Raw genomic sequence first — 26094 nt, 5'->3', positions numbered from 1 at the left:
CTGCTCATTCCTGCTCATCCCATCTTCTCCTTTTCTATAACAGGATCTCCAGAAATGATGTGTCCAGAACGGTTCCCTCCCCCCAATACCTGGAAGTTCATCCATGCAGCTTTGGAATTCACCCCCCGGAAGGCTGAGCTGTCCTCATTGGTTGGTGAGTGAGAGCAAACTAACTCAACCTACTATATTTAGTTGTTCCCAGAACAAGCTTCTCATCCCATCTGGCCATCCCATACCCCCAAGCCATTTTGCCATCTGTCCTGCCCCCATATTCATTAACTTTCCTTCTGCTTTCCACCTCTGGATCTCAGAAATAGTAATCAAATCAATCCTGCCATAATTCCTGGAAAGGTCACGACAGTCAACTTCCTTGTGGCTCTACTCACCACACCTGTGATTCCTCTGAGCAAAACTCCCTTCTCTTGGCACCACTGCCCTCATATATGGTATTTTTAAAAATTAGGATGAAAGTTCTTTGAAGACAGAGACTTTTTTGTTTCTGTCTTTGTTTCCTCAGTTCTTGCTTTCACCTATAATGGGGCCATCACCCCCACCTGCTCCGTGTTGGACAACTAGACTCTACCATGGACCCAGTCTGGGTTCTGATTTTGTCCTATCCAGGTTTCTACTTCACTTCCAAGCCATTTCTATCTCCCTTTCAGCTGATCTTTTTCACTTGATGACATTCCCCACTAGAATAGTAAACTCTTTGAGGGCAGGGACTGTCTTGTTTGCTTGTATCTGTATCCCCAATGCATCTGTATCCCTAGCACCTATAATTCAGATGCTTAATATTTTCTTTTCTTTACCTCTCTTCTTTCCTTCTTCCCTTCCATTCATCCTTTCTTTCTTTCTTTCTCCTTGTCTCTTTCATCATAAATTCTTTATATGTCTAGATAAATTGATTTTTCATTTCTGTTATAAAAGGATCTCTGGCTAGTAGAAAACACAATCCAGAATGGATATGGTTGTAGATAAGTATTTCTTCAATGCGGTGTAGCCAAAGTAAACATGGGACTTAAAATGAAAACATCTGGACTTCTGCTCTAGGCCCTGATATCTTCTACCCATGGGACCCTAGGAAAGTCACCTGATCTCCACCTCAGTTTTCTTAGCTGTAAAATGGGGATCATGACATTGCATGGGAGTTCCAGGGGCAGAGCCAAGATGGTGGAGTAGAGGAAGCACTCAGCCAAATTCTCCAACCACTTCCCTCTAAACAACTTTAAATACCTTGAATTGAATTCTGGAGTGGCAGAGCCAAAAAAGGTCAGGTTGAGACATTCTTCTAACCCAATACAGCTTAGGATGTTGGAAAGATGTGTGACATGGGGCTGGAGGCTGGCCCAGAGCCCATGTGGATATAACACTAGTGGCAAGACTAGGTAGTAGTGACAGAAGCAGCAGCAGCTTTAGGAGCTCTCAAGCCAGAGACAGTAAAGGGATCTGGCAACTGGTCAGAAAGAGGTTACAGGGAACCCCTGTGCTAAAACTGGATATGGGACTAGAAGCTGTTTGGCAACTCCATTGCTCATACCTACTGCTGGGTCACAGTTCAAGTGCAGAAAAGAGGACTTTTGGTCAAAAGGGAATAAAGGCTCTGAGGAACAGTACTGCTTCTGGTCACAAGGGATCAAGGATCATGAGGGGCAGTAGTGATTGTAATCCCAAGAGATCAGGAGCTCTTCCTGGATGAGCACCAGGAGAACAGTGAACACATCTCTAACCAAATCACACTGAAAATTTTCCAAAGCCCAGAACTAGCTCTGAAAACAGTAGTGCAAAAAAGCAGGAAGCTTGGGAGAGTTCCCCTTACCCCACACTCCCCCCACCCCAAGCCAGGAACAGAACACAAATTCAACATAAATTCAAAGTCAAGAAATAAGCTGGAAAAGTGAGGAAACAACAAAAAAAGAACCTGAGCATAAAAATTTGCTATGGTGACAGGGAAGATCAAGTCACAAACTGAGAAGAAGACAAGGATGTCAAAATAGTTATAAGCAATAACCTCAAAAAAATGAGAATTGGACAGAAGTCCAACAAGAATTCCTGGAAGAAGTTAAAAATTAATTTTCAAAATGAAATGTGAGTATAGAGGAAAATTAAGAAAATAAATGAGAGCAAGGGAAGAAAATTACAAAAAGACAATGAATAGCTTAGTAAGAGAGGTACAAAAAATACTGATGAAAATAACACAACCCCCTCACCCGGTATTGGTCAAATGGAAAAAGAGATACAAAAGTGCATGGAAGAAAATAATTCCTTGAAAATTAGAATTGGGCAAGTGGAAGCCAATGACTCCATGAAACATCAAGAAACAATAAAACAAAATCAAAAGTATGAAACATCTCATAAGAAAAACAGGCCTAGAAAATAGATCAAGGAGAAATAATTTAAGAATTATTGGACTACCTGAAAGCAATGATCAAAGAAAGAACCTAGAAATTATAAAGAAAAACTGCCCCAATATCCTGCAACTACAGGGTAAAATAGAAAGTGAAAATATCCATCAATTATCTCCTGAAGAGATCCCAAAATGAAGACTCCCAGGAATATTATAGCCAAATTCCAGAGCACTTAGGTCAAAGAGAAAAAAATATTTCAAGTAGCCAGAAAGAAACGATTTAAATATCATGGAGGCACAGTTAGGATCACAAAAGATTTAGTAGCTACCAAGTTAAAGAAGCCAAGGGGGTGTAATATGATATTCCAGAAAGCAAAAGAATTAGGATTACAACCAAGAACAACCTACCCAGCAAAATGGAATATAATCTTTTAAGGAGAAAAATTGATATTTAATGAAATTGAGAACTCTTTAGCATTCCTGATGGAAAAAACCAGTGCTAAATAAAAAAAATCTGGCTGTCAAATACAAGATGCAAGGAAGGAGAAAAAGACAAATGTGAAAGAGAAATCATAAAGAATCCAATAACATTAAATTGTTTATATTCTCACATGGGAAGATGATGCATGTAAATTCTAAGGACTTTATTATCATCAGGACAGTAAAAAGGATTATACATAGAGAGAGGGCACAAGAGTGAAGCAATTATATTGGGATGATGTAAAAAATGGATAGGTGAGAAAGAGGGATGCTCTGGGAGAAGGGGAAAAGGAGAAGAAGAATGGGGAAAATCATCTCACATGAAAAAGGTATGCAAAGAAACAATTTTTCAGTGAAGGGAAAAATGGTGGGGGTAGGCAATGCTTAAAACTCACTCTCATCTAAACTGGTTCAAAGAGGGATACACACACACAACCACATATAATCCATATATATGCACACACATATGTATACATGTATATGTATACATATATTTATGTGTGTATAAAATCAGTTGTGTATAGAAATCTATCTTACCCAACAGAGATGTAGGAGGAAAAGTTTGGCAGGGGTGGGTGGGGGAATAAAAGGGAGGATGGATAAAGAAAGGCAGCATTCAGAAGCAAAACAGAGTTTAGAGGGGGAAAAAGGGAAGGTGAGGTAGAGAGAGAAATTAGGATAAAAAAGGATAGAGGGAAATGCACAGTTAGTAATAATAACTGTGAACATGAATGAAATAAGCTTACCCATAAAAATCCAGATAGCAGAATGGATTAGAAACCAGAGTCCAACAATATGTTGTTTACAAGAAACACATTTGAAACAAAAAGACACACACAGAGTAAAAATAAGGGACTAGAGCAGCATCTATTATGCTTCTGCTGAAGTAAAAAAGGCAGGAGTGGCGATCATGATCTCCAATAAAGAAAAAGCAAAAATAGACCTAATAAACAGAGATAAGCAGGAAAACTACATTTTGCTAAAAGGCACCATAGACAATAAATTAATATCAATATTAAACATATATAGACCAAATGTCATAGTATCCAAATTCTTAAAGGAAAAGTTAAATGAATTACAGGAGGAAATAGACAGTAAAACTTTACTAGTGGGGTACCTCAACTTTCCCCTCTCAGAGCTAGAACAATCTAACCATAAAATAAATAAGAAAGAAGTTAAGGAGATGAATAGAATCTTAGAAAAGTTAGATACAACAGACCTCAGGAGAAAACCAAATAGGAATAGAAAGGAATATACTTTTTCCTCAGATGTACATGGAACCTTTACAAAAATTGACTATGTATTATGATATAAAAATCTTACAACTAACGCAGAATAGAAGAAATATTAAATGCACCCTTTTAAGACCATAATACAATAAGAATTACATTCAATAAAGGACTGTGGAAGCATAGTTTTCAAATTAATTGCAATCTAAACAATATAATCCTAAAGAATGAATAGGGCAAAGAGCAAATCATAGAAATTATCAGTAATTTCCTTAAAGAGAATGACAACAAAGAGACAGCATACCAAAATTATTTAGGGGAAATTTAAATCCCTAGATGTGTATATCAATTAAAGAGCAGATGAGCAGATCAATAAAAATTGGATATCCAACTAAAAAAAACTAAAAAAAGAGACAAATTAAAAATCCCCAATTAATCGCCAAAATGGAAATCCTGAAAATAAGAGAGCAATATAATTGAAAGTTGAAAAAAATTCCACTAGTAAATCAAACTAGGAGTTGGCTTTATGAACTGCCCCCCCCAATAAAATAGACAAACTATTGGTTAATTTGTTATAAAAAAGAATTAATCAAATTACCAGTATCAAAAAGGAAAAGAGCAAAGGTACCACTAATAAAGATGAAATTAAAGAAATTATTAGGAGTTATTTTGTCCAATTACATGCCAGCAAAACCGATAATCTGAGAAGTGGATAAATATTTACAAAAATATAAACTTTCCAGATTAGCAGAAGAAGAAATACTTAAATAGCCCTCTCTTAGAAAAAGAAATTGAACAAGCCATCAAAGAGCTCCCTAAGAAAAAATTTCCAGGACCAGATGGATTTACAAGTGAATTCAACCAAACATTTTGGGAACAATTGATACCAATATTATACAAACTATTTGAAAAAATAGGTAAAGGAGTCCTATAAAATTCTTTTTATGACACATGTATGGTGTTGATATGTAACCCGGGGAGAGCCAAAACAGGGAAAGAAAACTATAGATCACTTTTCTTAATGAATATCAATGCAAAAATCTTAAATAAAGGATTAGCAAGGCAATTCTTTAGCAGTTTATCACAAAGATCATATACTATGACCAGGTAGAATTTATACCAGGAATTCAGGGCTGGGGTTCAATACTAGGAAAACTATAAGCATAATTGACTATATCAGTGACAAAATAGCAAAAATCATATGATTATATCAATAGATGCAGAAAAAGCCTTTGACAAAATACAACACCCATTCCTATTAAAAACACTAGAAAGCATAGAAATCAATAGGCCTTTCTTTAAATAATAAGTAGCATCTATCTAAAACTAAGAGCAAGCATTATTTGTAATGGGGGTAAACTTGGAGCCTTCCCATTAAGATCAGGGATGAAGCAAGGATGTCCACTGAGAAAATCAAACTGATTTTATATTTAATTCCATTCTGTAATTGATTCTATTCTGTAACTAAGTGATTTTTCTAAGTTCTGAGGTTTTAGCTTTCCTCTCTGAGCTAAGTTTTTCCATAAATCACCTTAATTCAAAGAAATATATTATCTCTACACATCTTACCGCCCATCCACAATTAAGGGAGATATATTATCTTACTAGCAAGCCTTGCATACCCATGTACCATTAAGGGAGGTCTGTTATCTCACTAACAAGCCTTGCAAGATGCAGGAGAGTGCCAGGAAGTCTTATCTCTGCAACACTGGCTGTCCTTCAAGAAAGTCTGATCTATCATTGCTGTGACATTAGCTAGCCATGAAGGTGGTTATAGCTTTCCATAACAACAAGATGGAAGCAGGAGTGTTGCTAGCCATGCCTTCCAGCCTTCCATCCAATCATATTGTTTTCCATCTTTGATTCTTCTTGTTCTTTGCTCTCTTGTATTTCCCGAAATGATATGAAGCCTAGTAAGCCCTATCTTGTGATCTTTTGGCTGAGGAGCTGAGAGATCTATTTTGCTGGCAATTGTGTTTAGAACTTTGTGCCTCAGTTTGCCTTAATTTTAACCGTGACACCATCATGACCACCACTATTCAATATTGTATTTGAAATGCTTGCTATAGTAATAAGATAAGAAAAAGAAATTGGAGGAATACATATAGGCAATGAGGAAGCAATGATGATTGCAGATGATATGATGGTATACTTAGAGAACCCTAGAGAATCAGCTAAAATTAGTAGCAACCAAGAACAGCTTTAGAAAAGCTGCATGATACAAAATAAACTCACATGAATATCAGCATTTCTATATACTACCAACAAAACCCAGCAGGGAGAGATAGAGAAATTCCCTTAAACATAACTGTAGATAATATAAAATACTTGGGAGTCTACCTGCTAAGACAAACCCAGATACTATATCAACACATTACAAAACATTCTTCACACAAATAAAGGCAGATCTAAACAATTGGAGAAATATTAATTGCTCATGGGGAGGTTTGAATCAATACAACAAAAATGACAATTCTGCCCAAGTTAACTTGCTTATTCAGTGCCATACCAGTTAAACTACCAAAGAATTATTTTAAGCAGCTTGAAAAAAATAATAATGAAATCCATCTGGAGGAACAAAAAATTAAGAATATCAAGGGAATCAATGAAAAAAAATGTGAAGGGAGGTGGCCTAGCAGTATCAGATTTCAAACTATATTACAAAGCAGTAAGCATCAAAACAATCTAGTTTTAGCTAAGAAATAGAGCAGTAGATCAGTGGAATAGATTAGGTACACAATACAAAGTAGTAAATGACCATAGTAACCTAGTGTTTGATATACCCTAAGATCTAAGCTTTTGGGGTAAGAACTCACTACTTGACAAAAATTTCAGGGAAAACTAAAAATTAATTTGGAAGAAACTAGGCATAGGCCAACATCTCACACTGTATACCAAGATAAGGTCAAAAATGGATAAATGATTTAGACACAAAGGGTGATATCATAAGTAAATTAGAGGAGCATGGAATATTTTACCTGTCAGATTTATGGATAAGAGTTTATGACTAAATAAGAGATAGAGAGCATCATAAGAAGTAAAACTGATAATTTTGAATACATGAAATTAAAACAGTTTTGCACAAACAAAAGTAATGCAATCAAAGTTAGAAGGAAAACAGGAAACTGGGAAAATAATTTTATACCAAGTTTCTCTGATGAAAGCCTCATTTCTCAAATGTACAGGGAACTGAGCCAAATTTATAAAATATATAAGCCATTCCCCAAATGATAAATGGTCAAAGAATATGAACAGGCCATTTTCAGAAGAAGAAACTAAAGCTATCAATAGTCATATGAAAAAATGCTCTAAATGATGATTAATTAGAGAAGTGCAAATGAAAACAACTGAGATACCACCTCACACTTATCAGATTGGCTTACATGACAGAAAAAGTAAATGATAAATGCTGGAGGGGTTGTGGAAAAAATAATTCAGTGTTGGTGAAGTTGTGAACTAGTTGTGAACTAGTTCAACCATTCTGGAGAACAATTTGGAACTATGCCCAAAGGGCTATAAAATATAAACCTTTTGACCTAGCAACACCACACTATTAGGTCTGTACCTCAAAAACATCAAAGAAAAGGGAAAATGTCCTATCTGTACATAAATATTTATGGCAGTGCTTTTTGTGGTGGCAATGAATTGGAAATTGAGGGGATGCTCATCAATTGGGGAATGGCTGAACAAGTTATGGTATATTATTGTGATGGAATTCTTTTGTGCTGTAACAAAACCTGGTACAAATTTGAGAAGAATTATATGAACTGATGCAAAGTGAAGTAAGAAGAACCAGGAGAACATTGTACATGGTAACATCAATATTGTAAGTATGATCAACGGTGAAAGACTTAGCTACTCCAATTAAGACAGTGATCCAAGGCAATTCCAAAGGAGCTATGATGAAAAATGCTATCCACCTTTAGAGAGAGAGAGTAGATGAACTCTGAGAACAGATTGAGCATACTTTTGGGGGAAACTTTATTTTCTTGCTTTTTGGTGTGTTTTATTTTGTAATATGGTTAATATGGAAATATATTTTGCATCTATTCACATATATAATTGATAGCACATTGCTTACCTTCCTCAAGTGGTGGGGAAGTGATGGTAGGGAGGGAGAGACTTTGGAACTCAGAATTTTAAAAATCAAATGTAAAAAAGATTTCCCCATTTAATTGGGGAATATTTAATGAAATAAATAAAAATATATTTCAAAAAACAAGACATATGATCAGTTTGGGAGGGTGGGTTATAGACAAAGCATATAAATCAAAGTATTGAACACAGGTGAACAATTTTAATGTTTCTGGAGGATGGTTAGCTATTGTTCCTGGCTATAATCCCCAGAGGCAGCAAAGTGAAAATTCTCTCATTACCAGTGTATGCCTTGTTCTCCCGCTCTACTTTCCTGACTTGGTTCTCCCTTGTGTTTGAACACCTCATTACCAGTCCCATACAAATTGACTCCAACACTCTGGAAAATACTTACCACAAGTTTGGTTCCAGGAGGGCATTGCTTTAGAAAACAATATTCACACCTTCCCTTTGTAAGAAACAGAAAGCAAAGGAAACGTTTCAGAGTTATTGCTTCTGGTGAAAAATGAGATCATTAGAGTAGAGGGCCTCTGAGGCCCCTTTGATCTATGACTTTCTCAGATCTTATCATCCTATACTCCTTTAGAAAGTATCTTAGTCTATAGACAGGCTCAAACTAACTCAAAGGGATGCCAAGATGCCATCTTGTCCAGGGTCTCCAAAATGAAGGGCAATTTAGGGAGATATCACAAGAGAGGTATAAAATGTCACAAAGGGGCATAAGATCAACCAAAGAGTAGGAATATGGGTCACATGCCACCCTCCCAGTGGGCATGTTTCCAGCACCAAACCAGCCCTTCACCTAATTTGGATCAACATTCTCTCATTCCACCACTCCTCCCCCAGGATTCCTTTGGCTATGCCTAGTATAGGCCCTTTAAGTCCATCATAACGTAATTATGACCCAGGTGTAGTAGTTGTGCAGGCAAAATTCTTTGCTGTCCCCTTCATGTTCTCACCTTCTCTCTACCCTCCTCCCCACTCAGGGCTGGGACACAGCCCATCCACGAGTGGGTTTTGTGTTGTACTCTGGGGCAATACTTGGTGAGCAAGAGACCCACACCCTCTTTGCATTTTGGGTTGGATAAATGAGTTGCACAGGCTAAGCAGGCATGGATGGGTTGAGATGGGTTGGCATCTCAGAAGGTTATCTTTTCCCCTCAAACTCTTCCTTCTTCCAAACTTTCCTATTAGTCAATAGCACCTCCAACCTTGCATTCACTCTCATAACCCTGGTGTCATTTCCTCATTGTCCTTCACTCCGCTGTATCTAATCAGTTATCACATCTTGCCATTTTTACTACAATATTTCAGTCATAAGACCCTTCTCTCCACTCACATAGCCACCAACTTAGTTCATTCCCTTTCACCTTTTCAGTTTTTCAGTTGGTCTCCTTCCCTCTTTCTCCACTTCAATCTTTCTTCCACTCAATGGCCAAAGAGATTTTCCTTAAGAGAAAGTCTGATCATATATATCACTTTTCTGCTCAATAAGTCCCAGTGGCCTATTGCCTCCAGGATAAAATATTATTTCATTTTATCTCATCCTTTTAAATGTCTATTTTTGTGCTTTATAATATATATAATAATTAGTACAGTAGCATAGACAGATGATTTATAAATAAGTTAATATAACCCTCCTTTTTAGTTAGCATAGAGCTTAGCACAAAGTAAGTATTTTAATAAATGCTTGTTGGCTTGACTTGCTGACATACCGAGGGTGTGAGCTCAAAATGTTCTTTTTACTGATGGAACATCTATGATCAAAACAGTTTGCACAGCACTGCCATAGTCCATCTCTCTGCGGCCAGTTCCTGAACCACTCAGGATCTAGTGTGTTTTTTTGTCTATACCACTCAGGATCCAGGTTTTCTTTTGTCTACACCACTCAGGATCTGAATTTTTTGTCACCACTTTGACAATGAATGGCAGTTGGATATAGCAGAAAGGACCCTGGATTTGTAATAGGAACCCTATGGTTTGACTACTTACTAGCTATGAGACCTGGCATTCACCCTTCACCCTTCTGATCCTCAATTTTCTTATCTGAAAAGTGGTATTATTACTTGGACTAGCTACCTCTCATTGTAGGTAGAGGGCTTTGTAAACGCTTAAGGGTTTTATTTATGATTGTGTCCAGTCCAGTCTTCATGGCTTAGTATGAATTTATTATCATACAAAACCAGTAACAGAGTTATGGAAAGTGTTCTAGACCCAGGAGTAAGAAGAACTGGGTTGATCCCATCTGGGCCATTTAACTAGCTAGGTGGCCATGTTGAAGCCTCAGTTGCTTCATCTGTAAATTGGGGATAATAGGATCATAGATCTAAAGTTGAGAGAGATCTTAGAAACCACCCAGCCCAACACTTTCATTTTTATAGAGTAGGATCCTGAGACCCAGGAAGGTGGATTGATTTGTCTAAAGTCACTTAACAGGTGATGAGCATCCGGAGTGGGATTTGGTGGCTGAAGACATGAATTCAAATCCTGACTCACTACCTTACTTGTGTGGTCTCTTAACTTCTCTGGGTCTCAGTTTCCTCACTTGTAAATTGGGGAAGAAGCTGGACTAGCTAACCTCTAGCATACCTTCCAACTTTAAATCTATAATCCTATGATATCCTAAGTCATGAACAGTGGTGGAGGGAACCTGTGCCAAGTGCTTTACGAATATTAGATCATTTGATCCTCACAACTAGCTAGGTGGCCATGTTGAAGCCTCAGCTGCTTCATGTGTAAATTGGGGATAATACAATCATAGATCTGGAGTTGAGAGAGATCTTAGAAACCATCCAGTCCAACACTTTCATTTTTATAGAGTACTTACTATTATTATCCCCGTAGTACAGCTGAGGAAACAGGCAAACAAAAGACTGAGTGACTTGCTCAGGGTCACACAGCTAGAAAGCGTTTGAACTCAAGTCTTGCAGGGGCAGCTAGGTAGCATAGCGTATAGAGCACCAGGCTTGGAATCAGGAAGACTCATCTTCATGAGTTCAGATCCAGGCTCAGACACTTACTAGCTGTGTGACCCTGGGCAAGTCACTTAACTCTGTTTGCCTCAGTTTCCTCATCTGTAAAATGACCTGGTGAAGGAAATGGCAAACTGCTCCAATATCTTTGCCAAGAAAACTCCAAATGGGGGCACAGGATGTGACTGAACTTGTCGATTCCATGCCCAGTCCTTTATCATTGTGGTACCAAATGCTTGCTTGAGATAAATAGCAATAGTTTCCCTTGTCCCTTACGTCCTTATTCCTAATCCTTTAATCTATTTTTCATGCTTTTTTGGGGGGACTGAGATTCTCATGACTGACAGCATCATCTGTATTTGGGGACCACTTACTCGTAAAATAGTAGTGTAGTTGCTATCACATCGGTTCTTCTGGATTTCCAGGACTTTCCCCAAACCGTGGATGACACCTTTGTCAGTGGCCACGTTGGTGTAATTGATGGGGGCCTCATTTACATAGAGCTGTGAGAAAGAGAACCAAATGGACATTTTGTTACCTGTGGGCTGATATCTGGAGCATTCTAAGGCAGGGGTCTCCAAAAGGGACGGTGGGGCTGCTGCCAGTGGGCTGTCGTGACTTCAAGGTTTGTGAACAACTAATTGGAGAATGGGAAGATGGGTGCACTCTTCTCTCACTGCAATAGCTCACTGTGGGACTTGCTTCCATCATAATCATGCCTACCTCTGTCTCCTAAGACTTGCCTACTCTGTCCTCTGTCTTCAGTGCCCAAACTCTTATCCTTTCCTCTTTTGAGTTGGGCCTCAGCCCCCAGGGTAATTATAAATGAATCCCTACCTGGGTACCCACAGCAGCAGCCACACAGATGCCACTGAAAAAAATTCTACATCACTTAGAATGCCCACCCCAGCTCCCAGGATCATCTCTTGGCTGATACAGATGCCTGTTGGAAGATGGGCTCTGGCTCCCCAGTAGTGACTGCTTAATAAGAGCCAATCCCTTCCGTCTGAACGGTCCAGAAGGAGTTGCGCAGGTTAAGTGAGTATGAATAGGTTATGAACTGCTCTTCAGGCCTTGTTACATTACCCTTTGCCATACGTCCGCCTGTTTTTTGAACATCCCTATTACTGTCAAGGACACCACCATCTTTCTAGTCTCCAGGGTTTACCACCTGTGTATCATCCTTGATTCACCCTACATATCCAATCACTTGCCAAATCTTGTTACTTCTATCCCCACAATACCCCTCATATCTGTCAACTGCTCTCCCTCACACATTCCAATTTGGGACAGTTCTAATCATTAAGGAGTTTTTTTCTTATATCAAACCTACACCTTCATCTCTGTAATTTCTATCATTTCCATCTGTACTACCCAGCTCCAAGCAAAAGGATTTGATGACCTTGTCTCATGACAGACCTTCCAAGCCTTGAAGGCCGCTGCCTTAAGGTCCCTCCTAAGTCTCCTCTTCTAAAGAACAAGCATTCCTAGTTGCTGTAGGTGGTCATCGAATGCTCTCATCTCCAGCTCCTTCACTCTAGCCACCCTCCTTTGGATGTGCTCTTACTTTTTGATATCCTTCTCAAAATGTGGTGCCCAGAACTGGAAAGATGAGCATTACCTATAAGATCTATAAGCCCATAAGTCAGAGTAATGATTGATGATGGAAGCCGTGAGATGTAAGGATGCCACCCACCTGGCCATTTTGGAGAAAGAAGCCAACGAGGTATGAAACTCCAAGCATGGTCTCTCGATGCATGCCGTTGTGTAGATCATTCTTCAGGAGTTTCTCTTCTAGAATAATGTGATACCGGAGTATGCTCTCTTCCTGACAACATACAATTTTGATTCATCAGCCCCTCGGTAGCTGTCCCTACCTTGTGCTTAAAAGCACTGTATGCTGTATTACTCTATGCTGCATATATTTTATACCTCATTGTTCTCCTTATTAGAATGTAAATTCCTGGCTAATAGGGATTGTTTCATTTCTTTGTACATATATAACCAACTGTGGATGTTTAATAAAAATGCATATTGATTGATGGCTATGTCAGGCTTTGTTCTAGATACTGTGGTGGACCCAGAGACATAGGAAACCCTGGCCCTTACCCTCCAAGAGTTTCTAATTTTTTTTTTTACTTTTTATTTTGGAGGGGGGAAGGCAAGGCAATTGGGGTTAAGTGACTTGCCCAAGGTCACACAACTAGTAAGTGTGTCAAGTGTCTGAGGCTGGATTTGAACTCAGGTCCTCCTGACTCCAGGGCTGGTGCTCTATTCACTGTGCCACCTAGCTGTCCCAAGAGTTTCTAATCTAATGAGATAAACCTGAATTGAAAAAAACAGACTGATCAGAATGCAGAGTTGGCTTGTTCTTGGAGATTTGGCTAATATTATCTTGTACAAAGAGATGGAGAAAGACAAAAATGTTCCCTAATCATAAGGCAAAACTGAAGGGCTAAGTTATAAATGAATGGCCTTGAGACAATCGCGCATCAACAGTGCAAGGATGGTGTGTAGTGTGATGGAGACATAAATATGACAAAGCGAACTTCATATAGACAGATAAGTGACAAGTGACTGATGTACATAGTCAGTGTCCCTGTATATTTCAGAGGAGAGAGAGATCACTATGGGCCAGATTGACTGGGGAGATGGCACAAGAGGTGGGAATTGGGGGTGAGCCTTGAGCGATGGGCAGAATTCAGACAGGTAGAGAAGAAGACGGAAGGCATGGAAGACCGCATGATACGCTCATAAACTTAGAACTAGTAAGGGTCACAGGCTCATTAGTGATGAGCTGAAAGGGACTTCAGAGGCCATCTACTTCATTCTTTTCATTTTACAGATGAGAAAACTGAGGCCTAGGAAAGTTAAGTGACTTGCCTAAGGTCCCATGGATAGTGTCAGAGGTGTGATTTGAACACCGGTCTTCTTGGCTCCAAGTGTAGCACCCAATGCCATGCTACATGAACAAAGATATAGATGCAAAAAGCACGTGATCTTTGAGCATAAGGAAAAGATAATTTACACACATGCAGAAAAATTAGCTCACAGGGACAGTGGGAAAAGAGCCAGACAAAGTCAGAGGACCTAGCTTGGTTTCTTACCACCTGTGTAAGTTTAGGCAAATGGCTTAACCTTTTTAGGCCTGTTTCCTCATCTTAAAATGAGGGGGTTGGACTAGGTGGTTTCTGACTTTCCTTCTTTCTCTAGGTCTGTGACCCTCAATTCCTGGACATAGGTGAACATTCTTAATGAATAAATGTAGTGCTTACAGCCATGGGGCTTGGGTCTAATACGTACTAGTGTGCCGGCCTTTTTTTCCCTGATGTAATTCTCAATGGCTTCATTATTTGGGGCAAATACTGTGTAGGTATCAGCAGCTTCAATTGCAGTGGCCAGATTATATTGCTAGGGTTAGGGAGAAGAAAAAGAACACATAAGTGATTTTATTTCCCATAGAAATAAAATGATTCTATCCCCAAAATGACATGAATACTTGCAATGATGTAGCCCCGGAAGATGGAATAGTCAGGCATCTGATCCAGTCGGTTGAGAAGGTTGGGTAATGAGGCACTCATACTTCTTTGGGGTAACAGGACCTAGAGGAAGGATCCCAAGAAAATATTTAACCTGGATAATATGCTATTTGCCCTGCTGATATGGTGTGTCAGTTAACATGTTTCAATAGCCAATGTAGTAGTAAGGAGAGATTCTGCTACCTCTCCAAATTGTTAAATGCTTGAGAAACTGAGAATATTTCTAAGAGTACTCTTAGGGCCATGGTCTGGACCACATTGAATGGCTATTAGAGTTGGAAGCCTAGAAGAGACCTTGGGACATCCATCATTTAGTCCAACCTTCTGCCTCAAGCCAGTAGCTTCCCAGCCTAGAGAAGATTTCATCCTCACATACTCACACAGAACGCATTCCAATGCTGATCAATCTACAGTCTTGGGAAATAGACCAGGGAATTGATATTTCTCTTGCTATTGTAATTTGAGTTCATTTTATCAAGGGCATGCTATGAAAAAACCAACAATAATCCATTATAGATTTTGTTTTTAAATGGCTCCTCATTCTTCTGGTCCAGGGATGGGGAACCTGTGGCCTTGGGGCCACATGTGGCCCTCTAGATCTTCAAGTGCAGCCCTTTGACTGAATCAAAAAAAAATCCATTGGATTCAGTCAAAGGGCCACACTTGAGGACCTAGAAGGCCACAGGTTCCCTACCGCTATTCTAGTCCAGTGATTTTTTATCTTCACTGTGTCTTGGATCCCTTTGGTAGTCTGGTGATGCCCATGGACCTCTTCTCAGAACCATGCTTTTAATGGAGGGAAGGAAATGTTAAATTTCATTTTGAGGCAAGTGAAAATGAAGATGCAATTTTCTTTTTTTCTCCATCCAAATTCAGAGAGGCCCCAAGATTTCTATCAAGGCTAAGAAGCTCTGCTCTAAGAGAAGTTTTTTTGGATCATTTCGACTATTCATGACTCCCTCTCAAACTATCTTAGAATGGCCAACTTTGTATTTATTTGTATTTGTTCTCTTTGTATTCATTCTCCTTAGAGGGGTACTTGTAAACTCATTGTTTCATTTATTGTCTTTATATCATCAGGGCCCAGTACAGTGTGTGGCACATAGTTGGTGCTTAATGAATACTTGTGGATTAATTTATTTCTTCTTCAAGATACATGATTCATTTCAACTAATTTAAATTTACTCTAATTAAGCACAGTCTGACACTGAAGTTGTCTGGGATCACATTGTGAGAAATGGTGCAAGAGTTTGGTTTCCACAGAGTTGAAAGTATCTCCCCTCTCCCCCAGCTTTATAGTAGAGACCAGGCTTCTGATCAGGTTACAGGTTTGTAGGCATGCTTAAAGAGCTGTTTGAAGGAGGCATGATGTGGGCAGTTCAGGGGGTTGCATCTGGCTAATGAAGAGCCAGGAAGGAGATTCCAATTAGGAGCCAATGAAAGGACTGGCATTTGTCTGAGTCCCTTGTACTCCCCTTATTCTGTTCAGGGAATGTACCCATTTATTCAGGAGGAATAAATGTAGGATACAATGAACACCTTCTTGGCCTTCCAACGAGTACAAGTTTATTCCCAGACAGTGTAAGCGTGGTTCTAACAACACGATCATGGATCTAGATTTGGAAGGGACCTTACAGGTCTTCGTTGTTTTCAGATGAGTACGCTAAGTTCCAATGAAGTGACTTAGGGTCATAGAATCATTCACCTCGAGCTGGCAGGATCCTTCAAAGCTTCTCCTCCAATCTCCTCATTTTCTATCCAAGGTCCCACAGTAAGAGCAGAACCAGAATAGGAAGCCAGGTCCTTTGGTTCTAAATCATAGGTGCTTTCTATTTCCCCATGCTGCCTTTCATGAGAACCTAAAAGGGTGGGTAGGATTCCCCGAGACTCATTATGCCTTGGTTGCCTTAATATGTGTGTGTGTGTGTGTGTGTGTGTGTGTGCGTGTGTATGTGTGTGTGTGCACGTGTATGTATGTGTGTATAGACATATACATACATATATACACACAACACACACATATACATTATATACACAAACATATACATATATACACATATACATATATGTACATACATACATACACACACATATACAGAGGCCGGTGTTTGCCACTTGGGGATGGGGGTTGATGAGCTGTTCAAAAACGGCCCTACTTCTAATCTTGCTTCTATCAAAGATGACTCTGAACCCTAATGGTCAGTATGAAGAAGAAAAGACTCAAAATTCATGGTAGCCATTTGTAAATACTTAAAGGGCCCTCCTATGGAGGAGGGATCCAGCTTACTCTGCTTGACTCTAGACGGCAGAACGAGGACCAATGGGTGAAGTCACAGAAAGGTAGATTCTAGCTCAAAACAAGGAAAGCACTTTCCAATAATGCAAGCTGTCCAAAATGGAATGGGATGCTTCGGGAGGTACTGAGTTTCCCTTCACTGGTGGTCATCAAGAAGACACAGGACGATTATTTGTTGGGGATACTGTGGAGTGTACTCTTGCTACGGTAACAGTCAATCAGTCAGTCAACAAACATTATTATGTGTTTACTAATTGCCAGGAATTGTGCTGAGCACTAGAAAGGCAAAACCAGGCCCTGCCCTCAGAGAGTTCACAGTCTAATAGGGGAGACAACATGCAGGCCAGCAGCTACATACATGGTCTACAGGGAAGATGGAATGTAATCTCAGAGGGTAAAGTACCTCTTAGATTCATAATATCATAGATTTAGAGCTGAAAGGGACCATAGAGGTGCCCTAGTTTTAACCCCTTCCTTTTACAGATGAGGAAACTGAGGCCCAAGGAAATAAAGTGACTGATCTAAGGTCATAGAAATCCAGGATGGCCTCTGAGATCCCTTTCCACATCGAGAGCTTGTGATTAAATTAAAAAGAAAAAAAAGAGAAAAGAAAAAAAATGACATCTTTTGGGGGCAGCTAGGTGGCACAGTGAATAGAGCACCAGCCCTGGAGTCAGGATGACCTGAGTTCAAATGTGACCTCAGACACTTGACACACTAGCTGTGTGACCTTGGGCAAGTCACTTAACCCCAATTGCCCTGCCTTCTCCCCTCCAAACAACAAAAAAAGAGAATTTGTGATTGTGGGATAAAAGGTTGAGAATATGGAGGATAGAAAAACCAGAGACCATAGGATCAAGGAGAAGTCTCTATTTCTGCAGTATCTTTTTTTTTTGAAGTCTGAATCAGAAAGGGAAAAAATACTTAATATAAGTAATGGGCTTTTGCATTCTACTCAGGCCTAGACTCTGCATGGATTCTGAAATCATGAGTCACCTGCTGAGAAATGTTAGAAGCTCAGTGCCAGTCTGTGACAATGGCTCATGATCTCATCTGTGCAAGAGAATGCCCCAAGAATTCTGAATAATAGTTTCTATTTCCTAAGTTGACACTGGATGACTTTTTCCTGGAATCTCAAGATAAAAGAGACCAGCGAACAAAGTATCAGGTGACTACTTATAGTTAAAAGGAAGATGTCTAATTAGTTTTTTTTCCCCTCAATGCCTTTCTTTCTCCATTCCCCTCCTGCCCCCTCCAGGCTGTGATTGTCCTCTAGGTCCTGTTTGCAGTTTTAAATCAAACTCAAGTACTGCAGCTGTTATTTGCTATCTGTGTGACCTTCAGTGAGTCTCCTTCCTTCTTGTTACCTATTTTATAGATGTTTCCTTATCTGGAAAATGAGATGGCCTCAGAGGTCCCTTAGCCCTCTGAATCTCTAATCCTGGGATCCCAAAGGACTCAACTCCAAATTCTTGGTGGAGTGGAAAGGGTGCCAGATTTGGAATCAGAAAACCTGGCTTGGAAGCGCAGTTCTGCTATAGGCCTCCTGTGTGGCCCTGGGCAAGTTTCTTACTGATAAAAAGGAAGAGCTTGGATCAGATGCCTTTTAAGGCTCTTTCTAACCTTAAAACTAATGGTCCTAAGAATTTAAATTCCATTTCCTCAAATCTTAATTCTTTTCTATCACTCATTCCTCTCCAGGCTGTATGTAAGACTCTGTTGGATTTTGTCTACAATGTCCCAGAGACCTCTCCATCCTGGAAGCTCATTCCAGCCCTGGACTTCACACGCTGGAAGTGCCCTATCTCTTCCTCCCTCTGATTGGCTGGTTTCTCGAAGAACTTCCATTTTTAGGGGAGTGCCCAAGCCAGCCATAGCTCATTCCTCTCAAAGCTATACGCCTGACTGTCTCCCTCCTCCCAGCCTTTCCCTATAAAGCCTACTGAGTACTTCTTCTCTCTCCAAACTCCTTCCTCCTTCCAGCTTCCCTCATTAGAATGGAAGCTATTTGAGGGCAGGGACGGTCTTTCTTTTTGGTTCTATTTGTATTCCCAGCACGTAGCACAGGGTCTGGCCCACTGTAAGTGCTTAACAAAGTTTGTTGACTCCACTAAACATGCCTTTTAATCACTCAAAAGGAAGCCTTAATAAACAATAAAAAATCTTATCAATTTTTCTGTCTGGTTCTCCTTTTCTGATGGGGAGAAGGGAGAAAACGACAACTCTTCTTTTCCTCCCTCTTTTCTACTTGATTTGAACTTATGATACAAATATGCAGGATATCACTAGGGTTGGATAGACATCAAGAATACTGTTCTTTATCTTCCCTCAACCTTTTTTTTTTATCAGACCAGTGATTTCATTGGTATAGGGAGCCTCTGGGAAGCAACAACCTCTGCTAAAATGCAGATAAACACTTGCTTTGAAACATATTTAGCACTGGATAAAGCATCAGGTCTGGAGTTCAAATCTGATTTCTGACACTTACCAGCTGTGTGACCCTGGGCAAGTCACTTAGCCTCTGTTTGTCTCAGTGTTCTCGACTATGAAACAGGGATAATAATTGTACTTTCCTTTCATGGTTGTTGTGAGGATCAAATGAGTTAATATTTACAAAGCCGTTAGCACAGTGCTGGCCCATAGTAGGTCTGCTACCTACATGCCAACTATTGTTCTTGTTTATTATTATTATTATTATTATGGTTTTAGAGACTTCCCAGGGCATTGAGAGGCTGTTTTATCCAGAGTTACACAGTCTGTGTCAGAGGTGGGGCTTGAATCTAGTCCTGACTCCAAGGTTAGCTCTCTATCCACCACTAAAGGCTGCCTTTCTGACTCACATAGTGCTTGGCACACAGTAGGCTCTTCAAGCGACTGAGTTGTCTGACTTTTTGAAAGCATTCATATCTATGGCCTGTAAATAACCTTGGGTGACATCTCTGAGACTCAATTTCCTGGTCAGTTAAATTTGGATTACAGAAGTTTGGATTAAATTGCCACTAAGGTCCCTTCTGGGCAGTTAGGTGGAACCATAGTGCATACAGTGCCTGACCTGGAGTCAGGAAGACTCGTTTTCCTCAGTTCAAATCTGGCCTCAGACACTTCCTATCTGTGTGACCCTGGGCAAGTCACTTGAACCTGTTTATCTCAGTTTCCTCATCTGTAAAATGAGCTGGAGAAGAAAATGGCAACACTCCAGTATCTCTGCCAAGGAAACCTCAAATGGGGTCGCAAAGTCAGACAATAGAAAAACTGAACAACAAGGTCCCTTCTAGATTTACATCTATGCTCCTAGGATCCTTCGACAAAAAGATTGGTTTCAGAGAAACCTGGGGAGACTCACAAGAACTGATGTAGAGAGAGATCAACAGAACCAGGAGAATCATTTATATAACATTGTAAAGGCAACAACTTGGAAAGATTTAACAACTCTGAGTAACTCAAGCACAGTGTCAGAGGACGGATGATGAAGCCTGCTGTCTATTTCTTGACAAAGAGGAGAGAGAATTAAGATTCATAATGAGATGCACATTTTTGGATTTGGCCAATGCGGGAATTTAATTTGCTTACGTGTGAGTATATATACACATATGATATATATCTTTATATATTTATATACGTACACATTTGTATATACGTATAAAGGCTTTTCATTTCTTTTAAATGAGAAGGGAGTGATGGGTGGTGGGAGGGAGAAAAAACAGATATTTAAAAATAAATAAAATGAAAAAAGTTAAAGGATAAAGTACAATAGTTTTATTTTTACATTTAGATTAAGGAAAAATTTCTTTAAATGGAAAAGGTGAATGCAGGGTGCTGCAGGGGAAATAGCATTATCTCTGGAGTCAGAGGACCTGGGTTCAAATCAAACCTCTGGTGTGTATCATGTGTGTGACCTTGTGTAGTATCAATTGAGTTGGGACTTTCTTACTGTTTTAAAATGATTAAGTGTCTTTGAGTGTTACTAGGTGCTAAGCCCCAGGCCCAAACCCCAATTAGGTGCTAAACCTATGTGGGTGTGAACTGGTAACCAAGGTGGGGCCAACTAAGGGAGGGCCTAGTTTACACATGAGTTTGAGTGATAGGTTTGAGACATCAGAGGCTCTTAGACCACGTGGGTTTAAGTGGCCTCTTTGTGACGATTCTAGGTCACATGGGTGAGTCGCATGTGTGACTCACCCTTGACCCTGAAAACGATATAAAACCAGGGGTTAGCTTTCTTTTCTTTGGAGCTCTTTCCCACGGCAGTGGTGGCGCAAGTGACTCTGGGCCAGCCCTCGTTATGAGCTCCTGGGATGAACCTAGATGTTGGTAACTATGAATCTGTATTTGGTCTGTCTGTCGATGTTTGTAATTTGTTTAAGGGCTCTCACTTGAGATGGTGCTGATGCAGAGACTCCGGGCAGCTGTAGCTAAGAGCCCTCCAGCTCATAAACCCGGATGTTGTGATTTTGTTAAATTCTGGTAACTATGAATTGGGATTTGAATCAGACAAGATCTGTCTGTTGATGTTTGTAATTTGTTTGTATTTTGCTCTGAAGTTCAGGGTGCTGGCTTTTCCCCCTGAACTGAGTGAATGATATTTGTGTGCTGAATTAAAGTAAGCTTGTCAACCCCTTAACATTGCTTTCCTTACTAAAGCTGATCAAAAGAACCTGTGCTTTTGCAGCTTGCTGGTAGCACTCTTGTTGTTGGGCTTGTGTTAGTCTTTCACCCCCACAAGAACTGCTAGCCAGATTGTTAAAACACCTTGGACAAGTCATTCCTGCTCCCTGGGCTTCAATTTCCTCCCCTGTAAAAAGAGGGGGTTGGACCATATGGCCTTTATGGTGCCTTCCAGGTCTATATCTATGAGCCTATAAATTAATGGTGTCAAATGCAAATAGAAATGATGCCCGCCAGCCCTACATTGACCTAGAAAACCACAAATTAACATCATCTATGTTGCATTGTATTTTTATTTCTTTTGTTAAGCATTTCTCAATGATATTTTAACTAGTTCGGGCAGCCCCCTTCCACCCCACCTTTGCTATAAGTCACTTCCCTTCCCTGGCCCTATCAAATGATGAGGTTGGACTAGCTAGCTTCATGAGATCCCTTCCAGCTAGGGCAGAAGGGGAAAGGGAACAAGAATTTATTAAGCACCTACTATGTGCCAGGCTTCATAAGAAGTATTTTGAAAATATCATCTCATTTGATCCTCACAACAACCTTGGGAAGGAGGTGCTACTATTAGCCTCATTTTATAGTCGAGGACACTAAGGCAGGCAGACTTGTCCAGGGTCACATAGCTAGTGAGAATCTGAGGCCAGACTGGAACCTCCAGGCTCATGCTCTACCCACTTAGCTACCTCCAGACCTAGGACCCTATGATTTTGTGGTCAGAGGCAAGAATCATTAAGTGGAAAGAACACATGACTGAGACTCAGCAGACCAAAATTATAACCTAGGTTCGGCTTCTACGTAGCTGTGTGACCTTGGTCAAGCCACTCCCCTCTCTGGGTCTCCATTTTCTGTTCTCTAAAATGAGGGGGTTGGACTAGCTTGTTCCAAAGGTGCCTTCCAGATCTGGACTTCTAAAGATTCCATGATTCCCCTTGGGAGATCTTGTTTAGGAGAAACAAGAGAAAGATGAAGCACCACACCCCAGCTTCATGACAAAGAGATGCAAATCGATACCTTGTCAATGACATGGATGACGCCATTTGTAGCTGTGTTGTCGCTGTCCACGATGTTAGCTCCTTCGATGGTGATATTCTGGAACAAAAACAAGACCAGAAAAGCAGGCTGGGGGGACAAGCTCTCTGGGGTTGTGGCTTTGTGGCTGCTGCTAGGACAGGGGAATTAGAGCTAGAAGAGGGCTCCCAGGAAATTTACCCAGCAATCTTGCCCATTTCTTTATGAAAGAATGGAAGAGTGAGTATGGAGGCATCGTGGGATTGTCAACTAAGAAATCATTGAGTCCAAATCCCCCCCTCCTCCCGCCATTTAACGGAGGAGGAGACTCAGGCTGAGAAGGCTGAAATGACTGGTCCAAGGGTACACATTCATGCCAGGTTCAAAACGGCCATAGGGCCTCTTCCTTACCCATGACTTCTCCTCTCTTCGTGCCCAATTATTATCACCTTGTCCCAGAAGTTCTCAATGAGAACAGGAGAGGGTTCAATTTGGAATCACAGAACTCATGTTTGAATCCCAGCTCTGCCACTTAATACATGTATGACCTTAATCACTTAACCTCCCGGGGACTCAGTTTTCTCATCTGTAAAATGAGGAGTTAGACTAGATGATCTTCATTTAAAGTCCATTTGGGTTTAATCTATGAGCCTATGATCTGATGTATCCTTTATTTCTCCACCTTGGGAGCTCCCTCTGCAAATGTTATCCATAACAGAGTGCACACATGACTTCAAGGTCAATTCCTGCCTCAGATACATAGTAGTTAAGTGACTTTGGACAAGTCACTTAACTTCTTGGCCACCCCAGGCAACTGTCTAAGACTTCAGGCATAGAGGAGTGAGCCATGTGATTGGCAAAGGGAGTTTCCTGATAAGGGAATTCACTGTCTGATGACATCCATAAATCCAGACTGAAACAAACACAAAAAACTCATGAAGAGGAGGGAGTAAAAAAACTCCGTTCTGTAGATGTAGTTTTCTGAGTATTGCATGAATTGTTGCCTGGCAAGTCACCTAAACATCTCCAGGCCTTGGTCATGTCATCTGTAAAATAAGGGTTTGGACTAGATGTCTCTAAGGGTTCATTTCAGCTCAAATCTTTGATCCATAACAGGCAATCAATAAATAAACATTTATTAAGTAATTACTATGTGCCAGGGATGCACGTACCATGCTGAGCTCTGGGAACATAAAGAAAAAGTGAACACAGCTCCTGCTCTCAAAAGGCTTACATTTTAATGGAGGAGACAATGGAGGTACATACAAAATACATGCAGGGAGATACAAGAAAATGAAAGCTGTTTTTGAAACTTTCTTACCCCATTCACTTTAGCTAAACGAAGAAAATTTCCTTGCAAAGATGTTGCAAGCATGTCTGAAGAGGACAGGATCTGGAGGTCTGAGGTTCTGTAGGTGCCCACCAGGGCATGATACCTAAAACCAAAGGTCACAAGGGTGAGGTCTAAAGACAATATCAGCATTAAAAAAGACAACAACCCAATGTCTTGTGCAGGACAAGGTGCACAAAGGATGCTATTGAGAGATGTGGGACAAGAAGATAGTATGGGCTTGTCAAGGGGTGAGAACTGGCAGATAGCCCATGTGCTCCATTGGCATATCATGGGATATTTTGCCAAACTGAAGGGAAAGATGTTAGAGGAAGGCCTACCCACCCATTGGATGGATTCTTTGGGGAGGATGTATGGGAAAACATAGACACAGCAGTGGAATTATGGGTCTAGAGATAGAAGGAATATCATAAGCCACAGAAAAAGTCATAGGATCACAGATTTAGAGCTGGAAGGGACCTCAGAGGCCACCTAGCTAAACCTCCTTCATTTTACAGATAAGGAAATCGAGGTCAGAAAGATTAAGTTAGGGCTGTCCAACCTTAGGTTTTTATTGAAACAATAGACAATATATTTGGATCTGCCATTTTACTGAGAGCTCTGTGGTAGCTCGGCTTTGTTCACTAAAGCATTTATGTAAATTTCTATGCTTGTAGGTGGGCTGCATTTTGGACAGCCCTGGGTTAAGTGACATTTCCAAAGTTACACAAGGAGTAAATGTCAGAGGTGGAACTGGACCCGTGTGCTCTGACTCCAGAGCGAGTATCATGCCACAGTGGATGAGAAGGCATGGATGGGCTGTGGTCTCATACAGTTATAGGATCATAGATCTACAACAGAGGATGACCTCAAGGGCCATCTAGTCTCTATTTTACAGATAAGGAAACTGAGTCTCAGAGGTTAACTGATTTGCCCAAAGTCGCATGTCAGAGGTAGGAATTTAAACCTAGGCCTGATCCCAGAACCAGTGCCTCCAATCACTGCCTTCAGTAATTATTGGAGGGCCTGCCCAAACTAACGAGGTCTCAGGGTTGTCAAAGTATGTTTTGTACAACCACTTCAGAAAAGTGCCATGGGGAGCTAATGGATTCCCCCTTCAAGATCTGTTCATTGCCGACAATCAGTGGATGCCATCCAGTCTGGGAACTAAACATGAGCTATACTTACTTGATTAGGGTTGGAATGTTGCTTTTTGATAACCAAAAGTTCTTCTCATCCTGATCCATATTCTTGATGGCTTGTTGGGAAGGCACCAGGACTGTAAGATTGGAGGCATCTGCGAGCATTGCCTGCGAAGAGGCTTCCTAAACCAGAGCAAGAGGGAATGAGATCCACACCATGAAACTAGAAGGCTACAAGCAGTGCTAGCTATGTGAGTTGGGGCCTGGGAGGGGCCATGGATTATAAGCCTTGAATCCCGTGGGGACTCTTTCCAAGGGAATCCTGGGGTTGGGTGGTGAGGTCCCTTGGGTTGTGGTTGGCAGGGATATGGGGATCATTCAGAGTAGTTAGTGAGCCCCAGATTTTTTTTCCAGTAGGGGCTCTGGGGTATAACCCAGCAATCTTATATAAGAATGTAAAGAGCATTTTTTTTGTTTTGTGCCCCTAGCACCTAGGAGAGTTCTTGGTACATTTTGCTTGGGCAAATGGGTTGGGATGAGACATTATTGTGATTTCCTTGGTGTAGAGAATGCTGCGTGAAGACATTCCCTCTATCAATGAACAGGGGCACTTGCTCTGCCCATGACTCATTGTCTCAGAGTGTCCTCTGGGGGGCACTGAGAAATTAAATAACCTGCCCAGGATCACAGTTAGTATGTGTCCACCACGGATGACTCAGGTCTTCTTGACTGAGATTAGCACTTAGTCTCTCTCACAAACATATTAGTGGGATTGGACTGGAAATTTCCATTCAGACCTTCAATATTATATCAAAAAATTAGGTATGCCACAAGTTTATTAGTGCAAAATACAAATATCCCTAGGAAGCCACATATGAAGTAAGCAGTCATGTAGATTTTAGTATAAATAAGGATAGGGATGCAGTTCTTGGTAGGAGAGTGGGAGAGAATGAGGGTCTTGGGAGCCTGGGGGGTGGCTAGGAACTGGAAT

General features: G+C 40.5%; 1 protein-coding gene across 3 annotated transcripts in view; it reads right to left on the bottom strand.

Annotated features, from left to right (window-relative positions):
* Nucleotides 1-26094, bottom strand: part of STAB2 (stabilin 2) — a 171397-nt gene that overhangs the window by 76680 nt on the left and 68623 nt on the right. For all 3 annotated transcript variants that reach the window (XM_036760302.1, XM_036760303.1, XM_036760304.1), the window contains 8 exons: nt 25150-25286; nt 23953-24067; nt 22635-22712; nt 14624-14722; nt 14424-14531; nt 12817-12948; nt 11495-11623; nt 8543-8596 (listed from right to left, as the gene is read on the bottom strand). In XM_036760302.1, coding sequence (XP_036616197.1) covers nt 8543-8596; nt 11495-11623; nt 12817-12948; nt 14424-14531; nt 14624-14722; nt 22635-22712; nt 23953-24067; nt 25150-25286 — 852 coding nt within the window. The remainder of the gene's footprint in view (nt 1-8542; nt 8597-11494; nt 11624-12816; nt 12949-14423; nt 14532-14623; nt 14723-22634; nt 22713-23952; nt 24068-25149; nt 25287-26094) is intronic.

This window comes from Trichosurus vulpecula, chromosome 5, assembly GCF_011100635.1.
Source record: "Trichosurus vulpecula isolate mTriVul1 chromosome 5, mTriVul1.pri, whole genome shotgun sequence".
Lineage (NCBI taxonomy): Eukaryota > Metazoa > Chordata > Mammalia > Diprotodontia > Phalangeridae > Trichosurus > Trichosurus vulpecula.
This window is presented reverse-complemented; position numbering and strand designations above follow the sequence as displayed.